Source organism: Schistocerca nitens, chromosome 4 (genome assembly GCF_023898315.1).
Source record: "Schistocerca nitens isolate TAMUIC-IGC-003100 chromosome 4, iqSchNite1.1, whole genome shotgun sequence".
NCBI classification, from domain to species: Eukaryota; Metazoa; Arthropoda; class Insecta; order Orthoptera; family Acrididae; genus Schistocerca; species Schistocerca nitens.
The window spans coordinates 501,996,785-502,016,664 of record NC_064617.1 but is presented as its reverse complement, the minus strand read 5'-3'; the positions used below and the strand labels follow the sequence as shown (position 1 = coordinate 502,016,664).

General features: G+C 38.5%; 1 protein-coding gene across 2 annotated transcripts in view; it reads right to left on the bottom strand.

Moving 5' to 3' along the window:
• LOC126251342 (threonylcarbamoyladenosine tRNA methylthiotransferase) overlaps nucleotides 1–19,880 on the bottom strand; it is a 135,707-nt gene that overhangs the window by 57,031 nt on the left and 58,796 nt on the right. For both annotated transcript variants that reach the window (XM_049951706.1, XM_049951707.1), the window contains one exon: nucleotides 4,229–4,386. In XM_049951706.1, coding sequence (XP_049807663.1) covers nucleotides 4,229–4,386 — 158 coding nt within the window. The remainder of the gene's footprint in view (nucleotides 1–4,228; nucleotides 4,387–19,880) is intronic.

Below are 19,880 nucleotides of genomic sequence, written 5' to 3'. Positions count from 1 at the left end.
TTCATAATATCTGCAATATCTGTACTAATGGATAAAGTGTACAAGTTACATAATTTAAACATATGTATGAACACTTTTTAATATGAGTCAACTAATTACCTTATCTCGTTCTTACCTTACTTGTTTTTACTACGCCGTTCATTGAGCAATGAAGAAATTTCTTCACTGAGTTTGGGAGTTATTTTAAAAGTTCATCCAGTTGCAGTTGTAAATTACAGGGGAGACTGCTTCCTCAGTACATTTTTAACAGGCATCCAGACTTGAGCCTTTTAAACTTTTTATCTTGGTCCTGGTATGTGGTAAAATGTAACCTGCATGTCTTGGTTTTGACAATCAATATTATCAACTTCAGTAATCCACCACTACTTGCCATAAACCATTATGTCCTTATTTTGAAGTGTCAGTGGTACAAATTGTCCATACTGATGAAGTTGACTATCAGGGGATGTTGATGTGAACTTACACTTGAGCAAGTTGTGTGACTGAAGTATAAAACAATGAAAAGATCGGGAGCCTTTAATCTTCTAACAAGTGTTGAATCTTTCCTCCAAGACACACATAGATTTCTTGTACTGTCTCATATTTCACAAAAACATAAATAATCCCTTTTAGCTGTTCTTTACAGAATTTAAACATTTCTTGAGGTGTCAAGATCTGGTTTTCATAGGTCCGCTGCAGACTAGCTTTTGTGACAGGTCGATTTGTTATACCCATGACACCATCACACACATTCTTCCCATGGCACGATGCAAAAAAGGCCATTCTGAATCAAGTCTAAGGTATTCTTTGTGAAAGGGGAGTTAATAATTTTTTTGTTTTTGTTTTTATATTGGGTTGCAGCACCATCAGAGTAGTACATCAGTTTGCTTATGGAAAGGTGGTGGTGTTTCATGTAGTTTGTTAATCATAGTTTAAGAGCATGCACCACTATAGCGTTGTGTTCAGGGTAGCCACTTATGACATAAAAACTGTATCTCTTTAGTTTATCTTGATCTTTATAACAGAACACAAATGGGTGAACTATGGGCTGTTTGTTTACCCAATGGTCGCTTGTACTTCATCTTGAGCAACAAAGGAATAATTTTCAGAAAAGCCAGCAAGAACTAAACATTTATCAACTGCCACGGTTTTCTTTTTGTCTTAGAAATTTACTCTCAGCTTTGGCAATAAAATGGTGCATTTTAATGTTTTCAAGGATAGCTACCAACACTTCAAAGAATTCTTCTCATGGTTTTATAATTGTCACTATTTCCATTTTGTACTGTATCACCCATTGTTCATATTCTATACTGTCATGCATTAAATCGTCTTCTTCCGATACTTCTGATATCAAGGGCAGCTTGCTTGCCTGGACAGACTTGACATTTTCCCATGATCACACAACTGTAACTGTCAATACTGCAAACCATAACTTCCAAAAGAACTTTATAGTCAACTCTAAGACTGGCCCAACCTATCATCAACTTTACATTCTGGTGATACAAACAAATGCCGTGACTATGGGTGCCATCTGCCCCTACAACAATACATTATTTTGGTCTCAACTTGCAAAATTCTAACCTTCCAGTTTTAACTTCAGGATTTTCTTTTTTGTATTCTGTGAATAGTTCATTTAAATTAAACAATATTAATCTTTTTGAACCTGAACCTAGTAGCATTTTCTTTAACAAAAACACAATATTTTTTTGCTAGGCATCAAATGGCTGTTATTGTCATCTTCATAAAACCTAATACCCTATTTGATGATGTTTTCATCTATGAAATTATATGCATTTTTCTTTTTAATGAAGGTAAAAATTCCCTACTTTTACTAACTGCCTTGTTAATTTAACCAAACATTCTGACACATTAAATTCATCCCTAACTATTGCTCAACTTCAAGGATTTGATGGTAAACTGCTAATTTTAAATTTATCCTCTTTGTTTGAAATATGACATTTAGTTTTTCTATCAATCATCATATTCGGTCAGAGAATTTTTAGAACTTTCATCTGGCTTTGTGCTACTTTTCTTTTTAAATGAAACTTTCAAATTTTTTTTTGGCAGTGGTTGCCACTTTGTCATTTTTTGCATTCACTGCAAAAGGTCTTTTCTCTTAACTTAGTTTTCTAATTTTACTAGTAGGCAATGCACTTAGGATTTCACAAGCTAAATCCACTTTTTTTAAATAGATTCTGATGAGTGACAAAATTACTTATCTGAACTATCACTATCCCTTTCTTTGTTAATGACAAATATCTTAGAATAACATGATGGACACAATCACTTTCCTGATATTATATTGATAAAAGGGCTTTTATCTTTAGAATAATGATCAAATGTTATTGCTCTCAGATCTTTTGTTATAGGCTTCTTACATATGTTACAAGGGTCTAAGCAAGACTGGTCAAAAAGGTGATTAAATTTCTTTAATTATTTAATTTCATGGTAATTGCAAGTTGATTTAACCTCTGAGCCAACTCGTAAGTGAAATAACACTTTCTTCTTCACTGTAATCTTGTATTAAAGCAATGTCTTTAGGAAACACTTCATATACACATTTAATGTCAAGCTTCATTAATAAGAACAACAACAGAACAAAGACTCCATTGTTCAACTGCACACTTCAAGAGCTCATTGTTAACTGAGTATGAGTGAACAGATGTTGGTGGAAGGGGGAAGACAACACACTGATTTGTACAGGCATATCTATGAGCCTGTCCAGACTTGCAGATGCTGTCTACTAGCCTAATGAAACTTCCTGCAGAGGATCGTTCAACAAATAATGATTCATTACTCAAATTTTCTGTGTTCTTCCATGTATTTAAATTATGTAATTGTTATACTTTAAACCCAATAGTCCAGATATTGCAGATATTAAGAAATGTATTTTTTACTCATACTTGTAATTTTTTTTCATAACTTCTCATTGAATCTCAACGCTGAAATTTATATTGAAGTTTAATATCATAAAGTTCTATTAAGTGCATAATTTTCAGATTTTTATCTGGTCCCCTAACAAAGATATTGCATGCCAAAGAATTAAAAAAATTAAAAAAATTGTTTTTTTTAAATAGTGTATTTTTTAAGTATTAACATCTCACCATTGATACTCTAAAGTAGCTATCCATGTAGTGAAGTAGCACAAAAAATATTATGGCTGAGAAATTACTCCTTCTTTGGAAAAATACTGTATAAAAAGTTTTTTTTTTTTAATTTGGGACCAAAAACATTGAGCTTTTAAAAATATATTAAGTATTAAATTCAGCTAGGTGATCATGATTTTAATATATAGTCCAGTGTGTGCTGAACTAAATGCTCCTTATTTGAAAGGTCTGGGGCAACCCAATACTGAATAATTTAAAAAATCGCAGATTCTAGTACAGGCGAAAGGATGCTTGCAGCCTGAAACAAAAATGGCCATTGTTTCCAAATGATAACCAATAAAAATTTTAAAAAAATATTTTTGAGTCCACCAAACATGAGGGAATTCATCCAGCAAATATCAAATTTTTCTGAGATGCCTGATCAACCTTTTCTTTTTTTTCCTGGCTCGCTTGGTATGGAATGATGCACTTTGTTGGCTAAGCATTACTAAATGTGTATGGTAGAATAAAAATTAGTCAAACATCTTGTAATAGAAATCAGAAGATTGAACAAAATTTCGCAGTTGTAAGGGAATAGTTCCATTTAGCACAAGTGAGTAAATTCTTGTGTGGATCCACGCATTTGAACAAGGCACACCACTACATTCTAAGGCTTTAAATGTGGCAACTCTACCCCAGCAAGAAACGGTTTAAGGATAAAATAACAATGGGGCTGCTGATGGAGCCATTCTGGTATTCATAGATTTACGTAAATAAATGTAACAAAGAAAACTTTGAAACTTCATAGAACTAAAAACTTTTGTAATATCAGCATAATGATCATCATCATCTGCATTTCACCATTATTTCTTGGACCTCTTGCATCTCCACTGATTGCAGGAAACTTTCTATTTTATTACTACTCCTGGCTGATTCATTTCTTTCTCTCCACTTATTACCTTTAAAACAAGAAGTAATGGTGATTAAAGTCTTAAAATTTGATGCCAAGTTCTAATAGTTTCTACAGGTCCACCCACAACTTTCCAGTGCAATGATTAAGCTCATCCTACCACATTGTCTTCAAATTTTATCATAATTTTTAAGAACTTAAAGCTACATGAAATACTGTAATGAACAAGTACCCATGAAGTATACTACAATACCTTTTAATGTTTCTTCAACTACTTCTACAACACGATCAATTTGTTGCACACCAATTACGCTTAATCCAGATAGAAAATCAGACTTTGGAGCACCCTGTGGAACACAGCCAGCAACTACAATATGTTTTCCTAGTTTCTGACCTGCTTCTATCTCATTCCTGAAACATAAAAGAAAATATAAACACATAAATAAAGTAATAATTTAAATCACAATAACATCACAGTTGTCAAAGTTACTCAGTAGTAGTCAATTCAATTTCGACACAATGATGACAGTACAACGCAGTAACCATCCCTCCATCAAAGTTTACAGGTGGTGCTTACTTCCTTCAAGATGGACTACAAATGTTTGTTACACTGAAACATCAATTCTCATTATCCTTATCACACTCCTCATTAACCAACTTCAAGTAGCTGAGAATGTTATGCAACTCTATTCTACAACAACCATAACTGTTCTTGGGTGTACTACCAGACAATAATGACTTGTTAACACAAAACTGCCATCTTTGGGTACCACTGTGCATACTTGGTTCATCTCTGAAATACTGTTTGCACTTTATGTAAGCTGTTTCTAAACATGCTCCTTGTTGTTCCCCCTTTCAACTACACACATATTTTGTAGATCAAGGAATTCATTGTACTGTTTTCTTCCAAAATGTGTATCTGCTTGACAGCATTAATTTTCATGATAAGTACAGTTGAGACTGAATGAATGAATGCTGTTTAACCACTTCTTTTATCTAAATTTATCAGCTGAACTTGGACAAGATAGTAAAGTCTTGAAAATAACAAACACACACACACACACACACACACACACACACACACACACACAAAACCTTCATCTACTCCTACTTAGTGCAGCTGTGGTATATGTTGAGTTTTTCACTTTAGTCTGTACTGGCTTTGGCAGTGAGGAGTGCTTTAAACCTAAAATGCACTACTTGGCACCAGGGCAAGGAATATCTGATGAGGGAAAATAATCAACAAATACAAGGCCGCTGTTAGTTTATCTGTACACAAATTTCAATACTAATAATAATAATAAAACATAACCACCACTCACAGATTAGGTCTTAGACTTGTTTCAACTAGCTGGATGCTGCCTGCATTGCAGTACGAGCGATCTACCATCATGGGACACATGACTGGTATACCACCAGTCCCTAATGTCAGTAAAGATGTGAGGATGTACCATAAATCAAGTGCAAGTCTTTCTGCTCTGACAGCGACACTAACCATTCAGCTATGAAAGTGGTAATAGTAATAGTAGGAGTAGGAGTAGTAGTAGTAGTGATCATGATGATGATGATGATGATAACAATACGACCTCTTGGATGCCTATGTAAAATATAGCTTAACAATATTCCAAGTGATATGGAAACAAAAAGACAGTGGACAATTACTTCTGATGACTTAGCACAGTGGCTCATACTGCCCACTCTATGCCTAAGAACATTTATGGCTTAATAATAATAATAACAATAAATTTGTTGCTGAATTGAGCAACACTATAAGTGTTTAAAGATCCTGTTTATTGTTAACCATAAGTACTATGTTAACAGCACATAAACTATTGATTTTTCACTCTAGCTCCAATGTTTATCACTGCTTTCTGCAATATTTTCTTAGGGAAAAAAATTGAACACTTGGGACAATACAATGTAGCCTTGAACACCTCTGTGGATTCAGAGAATGTTGGATAGTTAATCATTAATGTTTTACTGAGCTTCCTGGTCTCACTAAAGATTTAATATGCACTTTACCTGTCTCAGTAATATTAAGTCCTGTAGGAGTTTCCGTTAATTGACTCTGGTGCACCGTCTTAATGCCATTCTTAGTAACAGTTAAATAGTGCGACTACAGCATTAAATCGTGTGCTGTCTCTGCAAAGAAACTTCTAGGGAAACAGTAACTACTGAACAATAGGTGTATAAGAAAGTGTACAGTTATAGGTAAAAACCAAACAAAATGCATATACCCCTCAGCACAACAATGTGTGAGGCCTGTAACAACTGCCACAACAGAATCTGCTCACCTCTTGCAAAGCTCAAAGGAATTCTGGTCATAAGTGAACACTGCCAACAGCACCAGCATTGGCTTCCAGACACACATTTATGAGACATGAACTGAAAGTGAGAATAGCAAAGCAAAAGAAGAAATACTGAACTCCATCTTCAACTGCCCGTTACACCAAAACTGACAAAACTCCAGGGCTTGCAGGAAAGTCTGTCATATTCTATAAAGAATTTGCAGCTTAATTAGCCCCTCTTTTGGCCATAATATACCTTAGATCCTTCGAACAAAAACCTGTGTCCAGTGGTTGAAAGGAAGTGCAGTTCACAAATCTGTTTACAATACGGATAGAAGAAGTGCTCTGCAAAACTACCATCCAATATCTACAACAGCCATTTTTTGTAGAATCTTAGAACATATTCTGATCTCAAATGTACTGCGGTATCTTGAATGGAATGACCTGCTCCATGACAACCAGTATGGATTCTGAAAACGTTAGTCATATGAAATCTGGCTTGCATTTCTCTCAAATGACATCTTGAAAGCAATGGATTGAGACAGTGAGATATAGTGTTCCTTGAGTTTCAAAAGGCATTGGACACACATACACTTTTGTTTAAAGTACAGTCATATGGTATATCAATCAAGATTTGTGACTGGACTGAAAATCCCTTGGGGGGTTGGGGGTGGGGGGAGGCACAGCAATTACCTCGGATAGAGATCACTGTCAGCAGTAAAAGTAACTGCAGGTGTGTTACAGGGAAGTGTGTTGGGATCCTTATATTGTACAGTATATTAATGATTACAGAGGATGCAGTTATGAAAAGAATGGCACAAATATCATCACATCGTGATAAGATTTAAAACTGGCAATTTATTTTAAATGTACAGAAATGTAAATTTGTGCACTTCACAAAATACAAAAACATTGTATGCTATGACTACAAGATCAAAAAATTATAGTCTGAATCAGTCAACTCATACAAATTTCTGTATGTAACAACATATAGGGATAAAAATTTGAAATGATTGCATATGCTTAGCCATAAATAAACCAGATGACAGATTTCAGATTTTTGGTTGGGTACTAGGAAAGTCATTCTATAGGAAAATGTAATTGATCTGTAAAGAACATTTCTTGCAGTACGCTCATTCTAGGATTTGCGAAGCCTGAACTTCAGGATTGTTTGATTCATGGGAGTGTGTCACAAAGATACTGAAAAACATGAACTAGCAGATGTTTGTAGATGGGATGCAAACTACCCTGCAAAAGCCTACTCAAATAGTTTCAAGATATAGCATTAAGTTAGAAATCTAAAAATATACTATAACCCCTTATTACGTATAAATCCTGTAGGAAAAACAACAAGGTTAGACTTATTATGGCGTACACAGAGGCAATTGAGTTATTATTCTTCTCACATTACATAGGTGAAACGGTAAGGCGAAAATTTGTGATAAGGTGTAAAATGGGAATTATCCTCTGTCATGCACTTTACAGTGGTTTGCAGAGCATATATGCAGGTATAATTACTGTTGTTTCCTTATACTTAAAATTTTTTCTAAGCCAAATTACGAATCACTAACGAAATTTCACATTTTTATAAGCTCTTCAGGCAGAGACTATTCAGAGGATGTTACCATCAAGAGAGACAAAACTGGCATTCTATGGATTGGAGTGTGGAATGTTAGATGCCCTAATTGGGCAAGTAGGTTAGAAAATTTTAAAAAGGAAATGGATGGTTATGGTTGGATGTAGTGGGAATTAGTGGAGTTCGGTGGTAGGAGTAACAGGACTTCTGGTCAGGTGAATACAAGGTTAAAAATACAAAATCAAATAGGCGCAATGCAGTAGTAGGTTTAATAATGAATAAGAAAATGAGAATGTCAGTAAGCTATTATGAACAGCACAGTGAATGCATTTTTGTACCTGGAGTTTGCTTGTTTGTTGTTGTAGCCAAGATAGACATGAAGCCCACACCCACCACAGTAGTACAAGGTTATATGCCAACTAGCTCTGCAGAAAATGAAGAGATTGAAGAAATGTATGAGGAGATAAAAGAAATTATTCAGATAGTTAAGGGGGACAAAAATTTAATAGTGATGGGGGACTGGAATTAAATAGTAGGAAATGGAAGAGAAAGAGAAACACTATGTGGATATGGACTGGGGGGAAAGGATTGAAAGAAGAAGCCGCATGGTAGAGCTATGCAAAGAGCATAAGTTAATCATCGCTAACACTTGGCTTAAGGGCCCGTAACCCTCCTGGCCTCAACCTTCGTTAGTCACTGTCCTCACCCATCCAGCCCCCTCCCTGTTCCCACTCCAGCACTACACAGCCGTCGTTTCACCGCCACACCCAGTCTTTAAATTTCTTTTATTTTTATTTCTCTCCTTTCTGCTACTTGCCCCCTCCCCCCTCCGTACCTTCTCTCCTACCCTCCGTCTAAACTGCAACACTTCACTGTCCGCCACTCCAACGATGCAACCCCCCCCCCCTCCCCGCTCCAGCCTCCTTCTTACCCCCACCCAGTCGCCACTCCCATCATGCACTGGTGTTGCTGATCACAGTGTAATTTTAGCTCTCTGAGACTGCAGTGATCAGTGACCATGATCTTACCATTCCACATGTTCACATCAGGATAGCCACTACAAGAAAATGCTTCCTCACTCAAAGGAAGAGATTTGATGTTGGAAAGCTGAAAAATGAAAATTTCTGTTCAGACACTGACAATGTTGAGTGTTTATGGAAAAAGTTCAAGGCAATCGTAAAATGCGTTTTAGACAGGTACGTGCCGAGTAAAACTGTGAGGGACGATAAAAACCCACCGTGGTTCAACAACAAAGTTAGGAAACTACTGCGAAAACAAAGAGAGCTTCACTCCAAGTTTAAACACAGCCAAAACCTCTCAGACAAACAGAAGCTAAACGATGTCAAAGGTAGCGTAAGGAGGGCTATGCGTGAAGCGTTCAGTGAATTCGAAAGTAAAATTCTATGTACAGACTTGACAGAAAATCCTAGGAAGTTCTGGTCTTACATTAAATCAGTAAGTGGCTCGAAACAGCATATCCAGACACTCCGGGATGATGATGGCATTGAAACAGAGGATGACACGCATAAAGTTGAAATACTTAACACCTTTTTCCAAAGCTGTTTCACAGAGGAAGACCGCAATGCAGTTCCTTCTCTAAATCCTCGCACAAACGAAAAAATGGCTGACATCGAAATAAGTGTCCAAGGAATAGAAAAGCAACTGTAATCACTCAACAGAGGAAAGTCCACTGGACCTGACGGGATGTCAATTCGATTCTACACAGAGTACGTGAAAGAGCTTGCCCCCCTTCTAACAGCCGTGTACCGCAAGTCTCTAGAGGAACGGAAGATTCCAAATGATTGGAAAAGAACGCAGGTAGTCCCAGTCTTCAAGAAGGTCGTCGAGCAGATGCGCAAAACTATAGGCCTATATCTCTGACGTCGATCTGTTGTAGAATTTTAGAACATGTTTTTTGCTCGAGTATCATGTCGTTTTTGGAAACCCAGAATCTACTCTGTAGGAATCAACATGGATTCCGGAAACAGCGATCGTGTGAGACCCAACTCACTTTATTTGTTCATGAGACCCAGAAAATATTAGATGCAGTCTCCCAAGTAGATGCTATTTTCCATGACTTCCGGAAGGCGTTCGATACAGTTCCGCACTGTCGCCTGATAAACAAAGTAAGAGCCTACGGAATATCAGACCAGCTGTGTGGCTGGATTGAAGAGTTTTTAGCAAACAGAACACAGCATGTTGTTATCAATGGAGAGACATCTACAGACGTTAAAGTAACCTCTGGCGTGCCACAGGGGAGTGTTATGGGACCATTGCTTTTCACAATATATATAAATGACCTAGTAGATAGTGTCGGAAGTTCCATGCGGCTTTTCGCGGATGATGCTGTAGTATACAGAGAAGTTGCAGCATTAGAAAATTGTAGCGAAATGCAGGAAGATCTGCAGCGGATAGGCACTTGGTGCAGGGAGTGGCAACTGACCCTTAACATAGACAAAAGTAATGTATTGCAAATACATAGAAAGAAGGATCCTTTATTGTATGATTATATGATAGCGGAACAAACACTGGTAACAGTTACTTCTGTAAAATATCTGGGAGTATTCGTGCGGAATGATTTGAAGTGGAATGATGATATAAAATTAATTGTTGGTAAGGCAGCTATCAGGTTGAGATTCATTGGAAGAGTCCTTAGAAAATGTAGTCCATCAACAAAGGAGGTGGCTTACAAAACACTTGTTCGACCTATACTTGAGTATTGCTCATCAGTGTGGGATCCGTACCAGATCGGGTTGACGGAGGAGATAGAGAAGATCCAAAGAAGAGCGTCGCGTTTCATCACAGGGTTATTTGATAACCGTGATAGCGTTACGGAGATGTTTAGCAAACTCAAATGGTAGACTCTGCAAGAGAGGCGCTCTGCATCACGGTGTAGCTTGCTCGCCAGGTTTCGAGAGGGTGCGATTCTGGATGAGGTATTGAATATATTGCTTCCCCCTACTTATACCTCCCGAAGAGATCACAAATGTAAAATTAGAGAGATTCGAGCGCGCACGGAGGCTTTCAGACATTCGTTCTTCCCGCGAACCATACGCGACTGGAACAGAAAAGGGAGGTAACGACAGTGGCACGTAACATGCCCTCTGCCACACACCGTTGGGTGGCTTGCGGAGTATAAATGTAGATGTAGATATGTGTGCAAGTTGCGCATGTGTGTGTGTGTGTGTGTGTGTGTGTGTGTGTGTGTGTGTGGGCGCGCGCGCATGTGTGTATGTGTGTCTACTGCTGACGAAGGCCTTAATGGCCAAAAGTTATGATTGTGTGAATCTTTTTATTGTGCCTATCACGGCTCTGCGTCTCCGCTATATGGTGAGTAGCAACTTTCCTTCTCTCGTATTGTTATGTTCCATCCTGAATATTCCACTGTTTGATTAAGCAGAAGTTTGTAGTATGAATTGCAATACACTTAATATAGTTCCCAGCTTTGGAGTTTCGTTCCAATTTGTCTTGCAATATTCTATGGTTCTGAGTTACCAAAATGAAAAAGGACACCAATCTAGCAGAAAGTGGAGAAAATCCATCACATATGGTGAGAAACTGAAGGGGAGCAGACGTATACAGTGACCATGATATTACCATTCCACATGTTCACATCAAGATAGCGACTACAAGAAAATGCTTCCTCACTCAAAGGAAGAGATCTGATGTTGGTAAGTTGAAAAATGAAAGTAGCAAAGAATTCAAACTAGGACTGAAAAACCTGTTTGAGGGCCTTTGTAGGATGAAGAAGTGGACATTGATGAACACTGAAAGATGAACAGTAACAAGACACAGCTCCAAAAGATTGAATCACACAAGGAATACAAAGCTAAAGACACAAGAGGTGAAAGTGTTAATGGTGATTGCAGGAAGTGGGCCTCAGAACTGGTTGAGATGACAGCAGGTGCTGGTAACTAAAAGCAGCTCTAGAATGTCATACGGACCCTCATCAAAAAGAAAGTCACACACAGTCAACTTGTAAAGAGCATACAAGGACATCTCCTCACCAATGATGATACACAACTTTCAAAATGGCGTGAGAACTGTAAGTATGTGCTGGACAGAGATAATATATTACTTTTGGGCAAACATAACAAGAAACCGAAACTCAGACATGTGAATGAAAGAGATGCTGTTTAATGCCTGTGCTGCCCTGAAGCTCTTAGTGAACAGTGCTATGGAATTTCATGTTACAATCAACCATTTATTCCCTTACCCTAAGTTTTGTTTCTAAAAGTCTCCTTATTGTCATTTCAGTAATGGAGTTCTTTCTAAATAAGAGCCTGAATATCAACTGAACTTTTCCCAACCAAAACTGCTTCAGCATGCAAATACAGCACACCTCTCCTGACTGCAACCTAACTCTTTCCATTTTGTGGTTTTAGGGATCATTTTCATAATATTTTTTCACATAAGGTATTCATTGTTTTCATTTAGACACTCAATTGAGCGATTCTATCCCTCCTGCTGTCTCATTTTCACTTGTCTAAAAATAAAGAAAATCAGACCTAATCTGTCTTCTCCTGGAAGTCATGGAACTGAGTGGACACAGAGGTGTGCTCACGTCTTTCTACCATATTTGTGAAATAAACCAGTGATGCTTACAATATGTTGGTGTGGACATTATTGCATTAAACCACTTAAACTTCAACGTTTATTAAGAGGAAGAAAGAGAGAATATTGACAAAACTCAGTCACAATATTCCTTCTACCAGGTTCAACACCGGTAGAAGAAAGAAGTTATTTGAGAAACAGCAGTACCTACTAGGAGAGAGGTAATGTCATAAATCAACTTATACAGCTGGAGTGTTACTCTTCTATGGTGGCAAGATAATTATTGTATTTACTTTAAGAGCAAATGGTCACAGTACCTCAGGCAGATGAGTAACTGAATTCTTGTGTCAGTGACCATTACGCAAAAGATACCAAATGAGAGATTTCAAAGCACATGATCACACTCAAAATTTTAGCCAGTTTCAGGTCATAACAGTGCCTGAGTAATGGATGAAATAGAAAACATCCAGAGACAAATAGCACTACTGGTCATGGGATTCTCGAATCTGTATGAATATTCAATAAACTCATTCCTAGATGCTACCAGAAAGATCTTTCATACTGTCACATACCACTTTGGCTGCGGTCTAAGGCGGACTTTAACATAGCGTATAGTTGCTCCCAAAAAGTAACAATGATAGAGAGTATTATTACATCACAATTATAAATATCTAATCAGTAATATTATGTACATTTAGGTGTAATAACTACTTATGTTAAAAATCTGCAACCGTGCAGATGTGTAACCAGCCAGCCCAGAATATTGGTATACTTTAGAAAGACACTTCAAGATAATATGAAACTCAAAACTGGCTCTTAATTGATAAAGACCATAATTGTGTAACAATAACAAGGATTACTGAAGACATGAAAAGCACTGTTTGTTGGACACATTTGTAAGGGTATTATTATTGATACCTTGGCACAAATACCGATACCAGCAGCTTATCACTGCAACATTGTTGGTGTACACAAAGATCAGGAAGTTAAAAGTACTTGCCAATGGCAGGGGAACGCCAAGGAAATATCTTGAGAGTGAGGCAGTCAGAGGCAAGTGGCCTAGGTGGTTGGTTGGGCTGAGGCCAAGAGGTGTGAATAAAAGTTGAATTCTGAAGTATATCGTGTCTTCAAGTAAAAATAGTATAATAGTTGTGTTCATGATTAAATATTCGAAGGAAGCAATTTGTGAAGTGAAAATGAGACAGTGGAAAGTATTGGACACCTGTGGCTAAATGAGCTGTATGTACTTCAACTGAGCGAATCAAGAGTGAAACTACGACCTCTGTTTTTTATTCAACCTCCAATCGCTTAGTATAGAAGCTACGCGAGCAGCAGAAAACGGACATGCACTGCAGGCTACTGCGCAACTCTAACACTACACACACCACCATTGCCGACCACAAGGCATCAGTCTGTGTTGGACTACAGCCATGTAAACATGGCTGCCATCAATGCTGCTCCCCCCCCAAGTATGAATTACGAAGCAGAAATTCATCGGAGAATGAGCCGAGTGTACGGCGATAACTTCATGACTAATGGTGTTGTGCGTGAATGGTGCCAAAAGTTTAAAGATGGCCAAAATGATGTGCATGATGAATGGGGCCAAGGACGCAAGTATGTTGTTACAGCCGAACTTGTTGAACAAGTTGACAGAATGGTTAGAGAAAATCGTAGGTTCACCAAAACTGCTTTGTCTACGGAAATTCCGGAAGTTTCAAGATATGTCGTACCCTCTATCATTAGTGAACATTTAGGCTACAAAAAACTTTGTGCTCACTGGGTTCCAAAAATGTTGACGGACACCCACAAAAGTCACAAATGGCGTCAGATTTTAATTTCCTTGACCATTACTATGATGAAGGAGAGAACTTTTTGAAATCAATTGTTATTGGAGATGAAACCTGGATCCAATACGACACACCAGAAACAAAACAACAATCACAACAATGGATGCACATCCAAATTCACCAAACAAACCAAAAAAAGTCAAACAAACATTCAACAACAGAAAGGTTATGGCTACCGTGTTTTGGGACTAAAAAGGTGTGTTGCTTGTGTTTATGTGACCCGGAACCACTATCAATGCAGCTGCTTACTGTGAAACTTTACAATGTTTGTGGAGAGCAATTCAAAATAAACAAAGAGGAATGCTGACTTCAGGAACTATGTTGATCCATGACAATGCTCGTCCACACACTGCTGGCACAACTCAATGGCTCCTTGAACAATTTCAATTGGACATTTTCGATCATCCGCCATACAGTCCTGACCTGGCACCCACCCAAAGACTTTCACCTTTTCCCTGAACTGAAGACGTGGCTAGGAGGGCAGCACTTTCATACCAATGAAGACCTTCAAAACAACATCAATGCACATCTAACATCATTGCCAGCAACATTTTTTGAAGGGGGTATTGCAAAGCTTGTCCACAGGTTCGATAAATGTCTCAATCTATCTGGTGATATGCTGAAAATTAACCATACGTGTACAAAACTTTTGGTAATAAAATAATTGTTTTCAATGAACTTGTTTTTTATTTATAGCCTATCAGAGATTGAAAAAAGAGGGCCCTCATATTAAATTGTCTGTGTGGGAATTAATACATTGTATTCACTCAAAATCAAGTACAAATATGAAAGCATGGTTGTCAATGTAGCACAAAACTTCACATCATGTTCATAATGGGCAGTCTAGGGTGTCATCAATGTGCGGCAATGGGTAGACATTTTTTTCACGATTTTGTTCATTTGTCGATGCAAAAATGCCATGTGCCATCATTCTTCTTCACAAGGACCACAGCAGAGGACCAAGGACTCTGAAGGTTTAATGATGTCATCTAGCAGCATCATCTGCACTTGCTTCTGGATCATCCTTCTTTCAGCCGGACACGACATATATCAGTGCCGACTAATTGGTGGATGATCCCCAGTGTTGATACAGTGTCTTACAAGGGCTGTTTGGGCCATATTTACTCCACTCTGGATTTCAAACCGTCCACAAATTGGCACAGAGCAGCTAACACTCAACAATGTTCTTAGGTCAGGCCAGGAGCCATTGGCAGTTCTATAGTATGTTCCTCCCCCGTGTTGTCTGTAGTGGTAGTGAAGTGTGAGTCTTGACACTGGCACTCCCAAGGGGACCAATCTACTCATAATCACCAATACAAAGTAAGTATCATATTATGGGTGGCATTAACAAGAGTATTTCAACTGGCGTCAATGAATGAGAATTCTTGACTAATCTGTTTGTTTGGTTGCTTTAACTGCAAACATTTCCCGGAAAGTTATTTGCAGAGTCCTCATGGATGTTGCACGTATAATACTTTCCTGGAAATTTATTCTCAATCCAGAATTTTCCTTTGCCTTTCCTTTTCAAGACTTTTATGCAAATATTAGTAAATATAATACATTGAGCATTATTTCAATTTGTTGTTGTTGTTGGTCTTCAGTCCTGAGACTGGTTTGATGCAGCTCTCCATGCTACTCTATCCTGTGCAAGCTTCTTCATCTCCCAGTACCTACTGCAGCCTACATCCTCCTGAATGTGCTTAGTGTACTCATCTCTTGGTCTCCCTCTACAATTTTTACCCTGCACGCTGCCCTCCAGTACTAAATTGGTGATCCCTTGATGCCTCAGAACATGTCCTACCAACCGATCCCTTCTTCTAGTCAAGTTGTGCCACAAACTCCTCTTCTCCCCAATTCTATTCAATACCTCCTCATTAGTTATGTGATCTACCCATCTAATCTTCAGCATTCTTCTGTAGCACCACATTTCGAAAGCTTCTATTCTCTTCTTGTCTAAACTATTTATCGTCCATGTTTCACTTCCATACATGGCTACACTCCATACAAATACTTTCAGAAACGACTTCCTCACACTGAAAGCAGTACTCAATGTTAACAAATTTCTCTTCTTCAGAAACGCTTTCCTTGCCATTGCCAGTCCACATTTTATATCCTCTCTACTTCAACCATCATCAGTTATTTTGCTCCCCAAATAGCAAAACTCCTTTACTACTTTAAGTGTCTCATTTCCTAATCTAATGCACTCAGCATCACCCGACTTAATTCGACTACATTCCATTATTATTGTTTTGCTTTTGTTGATTTTCATCTTATACCCTCCTTTCAAGACACTGTCCATTCTGTTCAACTGCTCTTCCAAGTCCTTTGCTGTTTCTGACAGAATTACAATGTCATCGGCGAACCTCAAAGTTTTTATTTCTTCTCCATGGATTTTAATACCTACTCCGAACTTTTCTTTTGTTTCCTTCACTGCTTGCTCAATATACAGATTGAATAGCATCGGGGAGAGGCTACAACCCTGTCTCACTCTCTTCCCAACCACTGCTTCCCTTTCGTGCCCCTCGACTCTGATCACTGCCATCTGGTTTCTGTACAAATTGTAAATAGCCTTTCGCTCCCTGTATTTTACCCCTGCCACCTTCAGATGTGTGAAAGAGAATGCTAGAAACGTAGGTTTGCCTTTTCTTAAAATTTCTTCTAAGATAATTCGTAGGGTCAGTATTGCCTCATGCGTTCCAACATTTCTACGGAATCCAAACTGATCTTCCCCGAGGTCGGCTTCTAACAGTTTTTCCATTTGTCTGTAAAGAATTCGAGTGAGTATTTTGCAGCTGTGACTTATTAAACTAATAGTTCGGTAATTTTCATGTCTGTCAACGCCTGCTTTCTTTGGGATTGGAATTATTACATTCTTCTTGAATGTCTGGGGAAATTTTGCCTGTCTCATACATCTTGCTCACCAGATGGTAAAGTTTTGCCAGGACTGGCTCTCCCAAGGCTGTCATTAGTTCTAATGGAATGTTGTCTACTCCCGGAGCCTTGTTTTGACTTAGGTCTTTCAGTGCTCTGTCAAACTCTTCACGCAGTATAATATCTCCCATTTCATCTTCATCTACATCCTTTTCCATTTCCATGATATTGTCCTCAAGAACATCGCCCCTGTATAGACCCTCTATATACTCGTTCCACCTTTCTGCTTTCCCTTCTTTGCTTAGAACTGGGTTTCCATCTGAGTTCTTGATATTCATAAAAGTGGTTCTTATTTCTCCAAAGGTCTCTTTAATTTTCCTGTAGGCAGTATCTATCTTACCCCTCGTGAGATAAGCCTCTACATCCTTACATTTGTCCTCTAGCCATCCCTGCTTAGCCATTTTGCACTTCCTGTCGATCTCATTTTTTGAGACGTTTGTATTCCTTTTTGCCTGCTTCACTTATTGCATTTTTGTATTTTCTCCTTTCATCAATTAAATTCAGTATCTCTTCTGTTACCCAAGGATTTCTACTAGCCCTCGTCTTTTTACCTACTTGATCCTCTGCTGCCTTCACTATTTCATTCCTCAAAGCTACCCATTCTTCTTCTACTGTATTTCTTTTCCCCCCATTCCTGTCAATTGTTCCATTATGCTCTCCCTGAAACTCTGTACAACCTCTGGTTCTTTCAGTTTATCCAGGTCCCATCTCCTTAAATTCCCACCTTTTTGCAGTTTCTTCAGTTTTAATCTACAGTTCATAACCAATAGATTGTGGTCAGAGTCCACATCTGCCCCTGGAAATGTCTTACAATTTAAAACCTGGTTCCTAAATGTCTGTCTTACCATTATATAATCTATCTGAAACCTTTTAGTATCTCCAGGGTTCTTCCATGTATCTAACCTTCTTTCATGATTCTTGAACTAAGTGTCAGCTATGATTAAGTTATGCTCTGTGCAAAATTCTACCAGGCGGCTTCCTCTTTCATTTCTTAGCCCCAATCCATATTCACCTACTACATTTCCTTCTCTTCCTTTACCTACTGTTGAATTCCAGTCACCCATGACCATTAAATTTTTGTATCCCTTCACTACCTGAATAATTTCTTTTATCTCATCATACATTTCTTCAATTTCTTCATCATCTGCAGTGCTAGTTGGCATATAAACTTGTACTACTGTAGTAAGCGTGGGCTTCATGTCTATCTTGGCCACAATAATGTGTTCACTATGCTGTTTGTAGCAGCTTACCCGCACTCCTATTTTTTTTTATTCATTATTAAACCTACTCCTGCATTACCCCTATTTGATTTTGTATTTATAACCCTGTATTCACCTGGCCAATAGTCTTGTTCCTCCTGCCACCGAGCTTCACTAATTCCCACTATATCTAACTTCAACCTATCCATTTCCCTTTTTAAATTTTCTAACCTACCTGTCCGATTAAGGGATCTGACATTCCACACTCCAATCCGTAGAACGCCAGTTTTCTTTCTCCTGATAACAACGTCCTCCTGAGTAGTCCCCGCCCGGAAATCCGAATGGGGGACTATTTTACCTCCAGAATATTTTACCCAAGAGGACGCCATCATCATTTAATCATACAGTAAAGCTGCATGCCCTCGGGATAAATTATGGCTGTAGTTTCCCCTTGCTTTCAGCCGTTTGCAGTACCAGCACAGCAAGGCCGTTATGGTTAGTGTTACAAGGCCGGATCAGTCAATCATCCAGACTGTTGCCCCTGCAACTACTGAAAAGCCTGCTGCCCCTCTTCAGGAACCACACGTTTGTCTGGCCTCTCAACAGATACGGCTATCTGTGTCATTGAGGCACGCAAGCCACCCCCCCAATGGCAAGGTCCATGGTTGATGTGTGTGTGTGTGTGTGGGGGGGGGGGTATTTCAATTTATTTATGATATATGTAAGTTTGAAAAGCCCTATGACTCAAACCTATGACCTTTGATTACTGTTCTGTACTTTTTCTGCTGTGCCAATCACTCCCTGGAAGCTACACTGATGTGAATGACTCGTGCCCTGTGCCGAAAACGCTAATTTGTCGCAAATGCTTGACTATCTGCAGCTCCCACTTCTGTCACTTTCATTTCTGGCCAAGCTCAGCATATGCCACACATCTGGACAAAATTGGTTATGACATGTAGGTGCAGTCCCTTTGTAAACTGACCTTTCTGGTCTGGTTTGGCAGTCCCTATGCATGTAACTTTAGTGATGAGTTGTGGTTGTTCATAACAGTGATCCAAAGTTCTCCTTGACTGCCTACAATACTTTTGATCATCACTTGCATGTATATTTCTTTTGTAAGTTTGAGCAGCTTTTTTGCAATTGACAAAAGCTTCACAATAGCAACTAGACTGACAAATGAGACCTGTCCCGTTGATGACGGAGAGATACAATGTCTTCAACAGCAAGCGACAACACAATGCAATCTTTGTTATGTGTGCTTGTTGGAATAGCTTCGTCAATCTGCAGCTCTGATCATTCACAGTGTACAACTGCTTATGATATCTTCAAAAAGTCCCACACAAGAATAATGTTGAAAATGAATTTTGTTAAAACAACAAACTGGAAGGGTTGTGTTCTGTCGTTGATAGTTAAGCTGGTACTACAGGTTCATTTCAGCTGGACATATTTCCCATTTGTGACTTTCAGCGCAATCACTTTCTTATCAAGGAGCATTGTCTTCTTCAGCTGG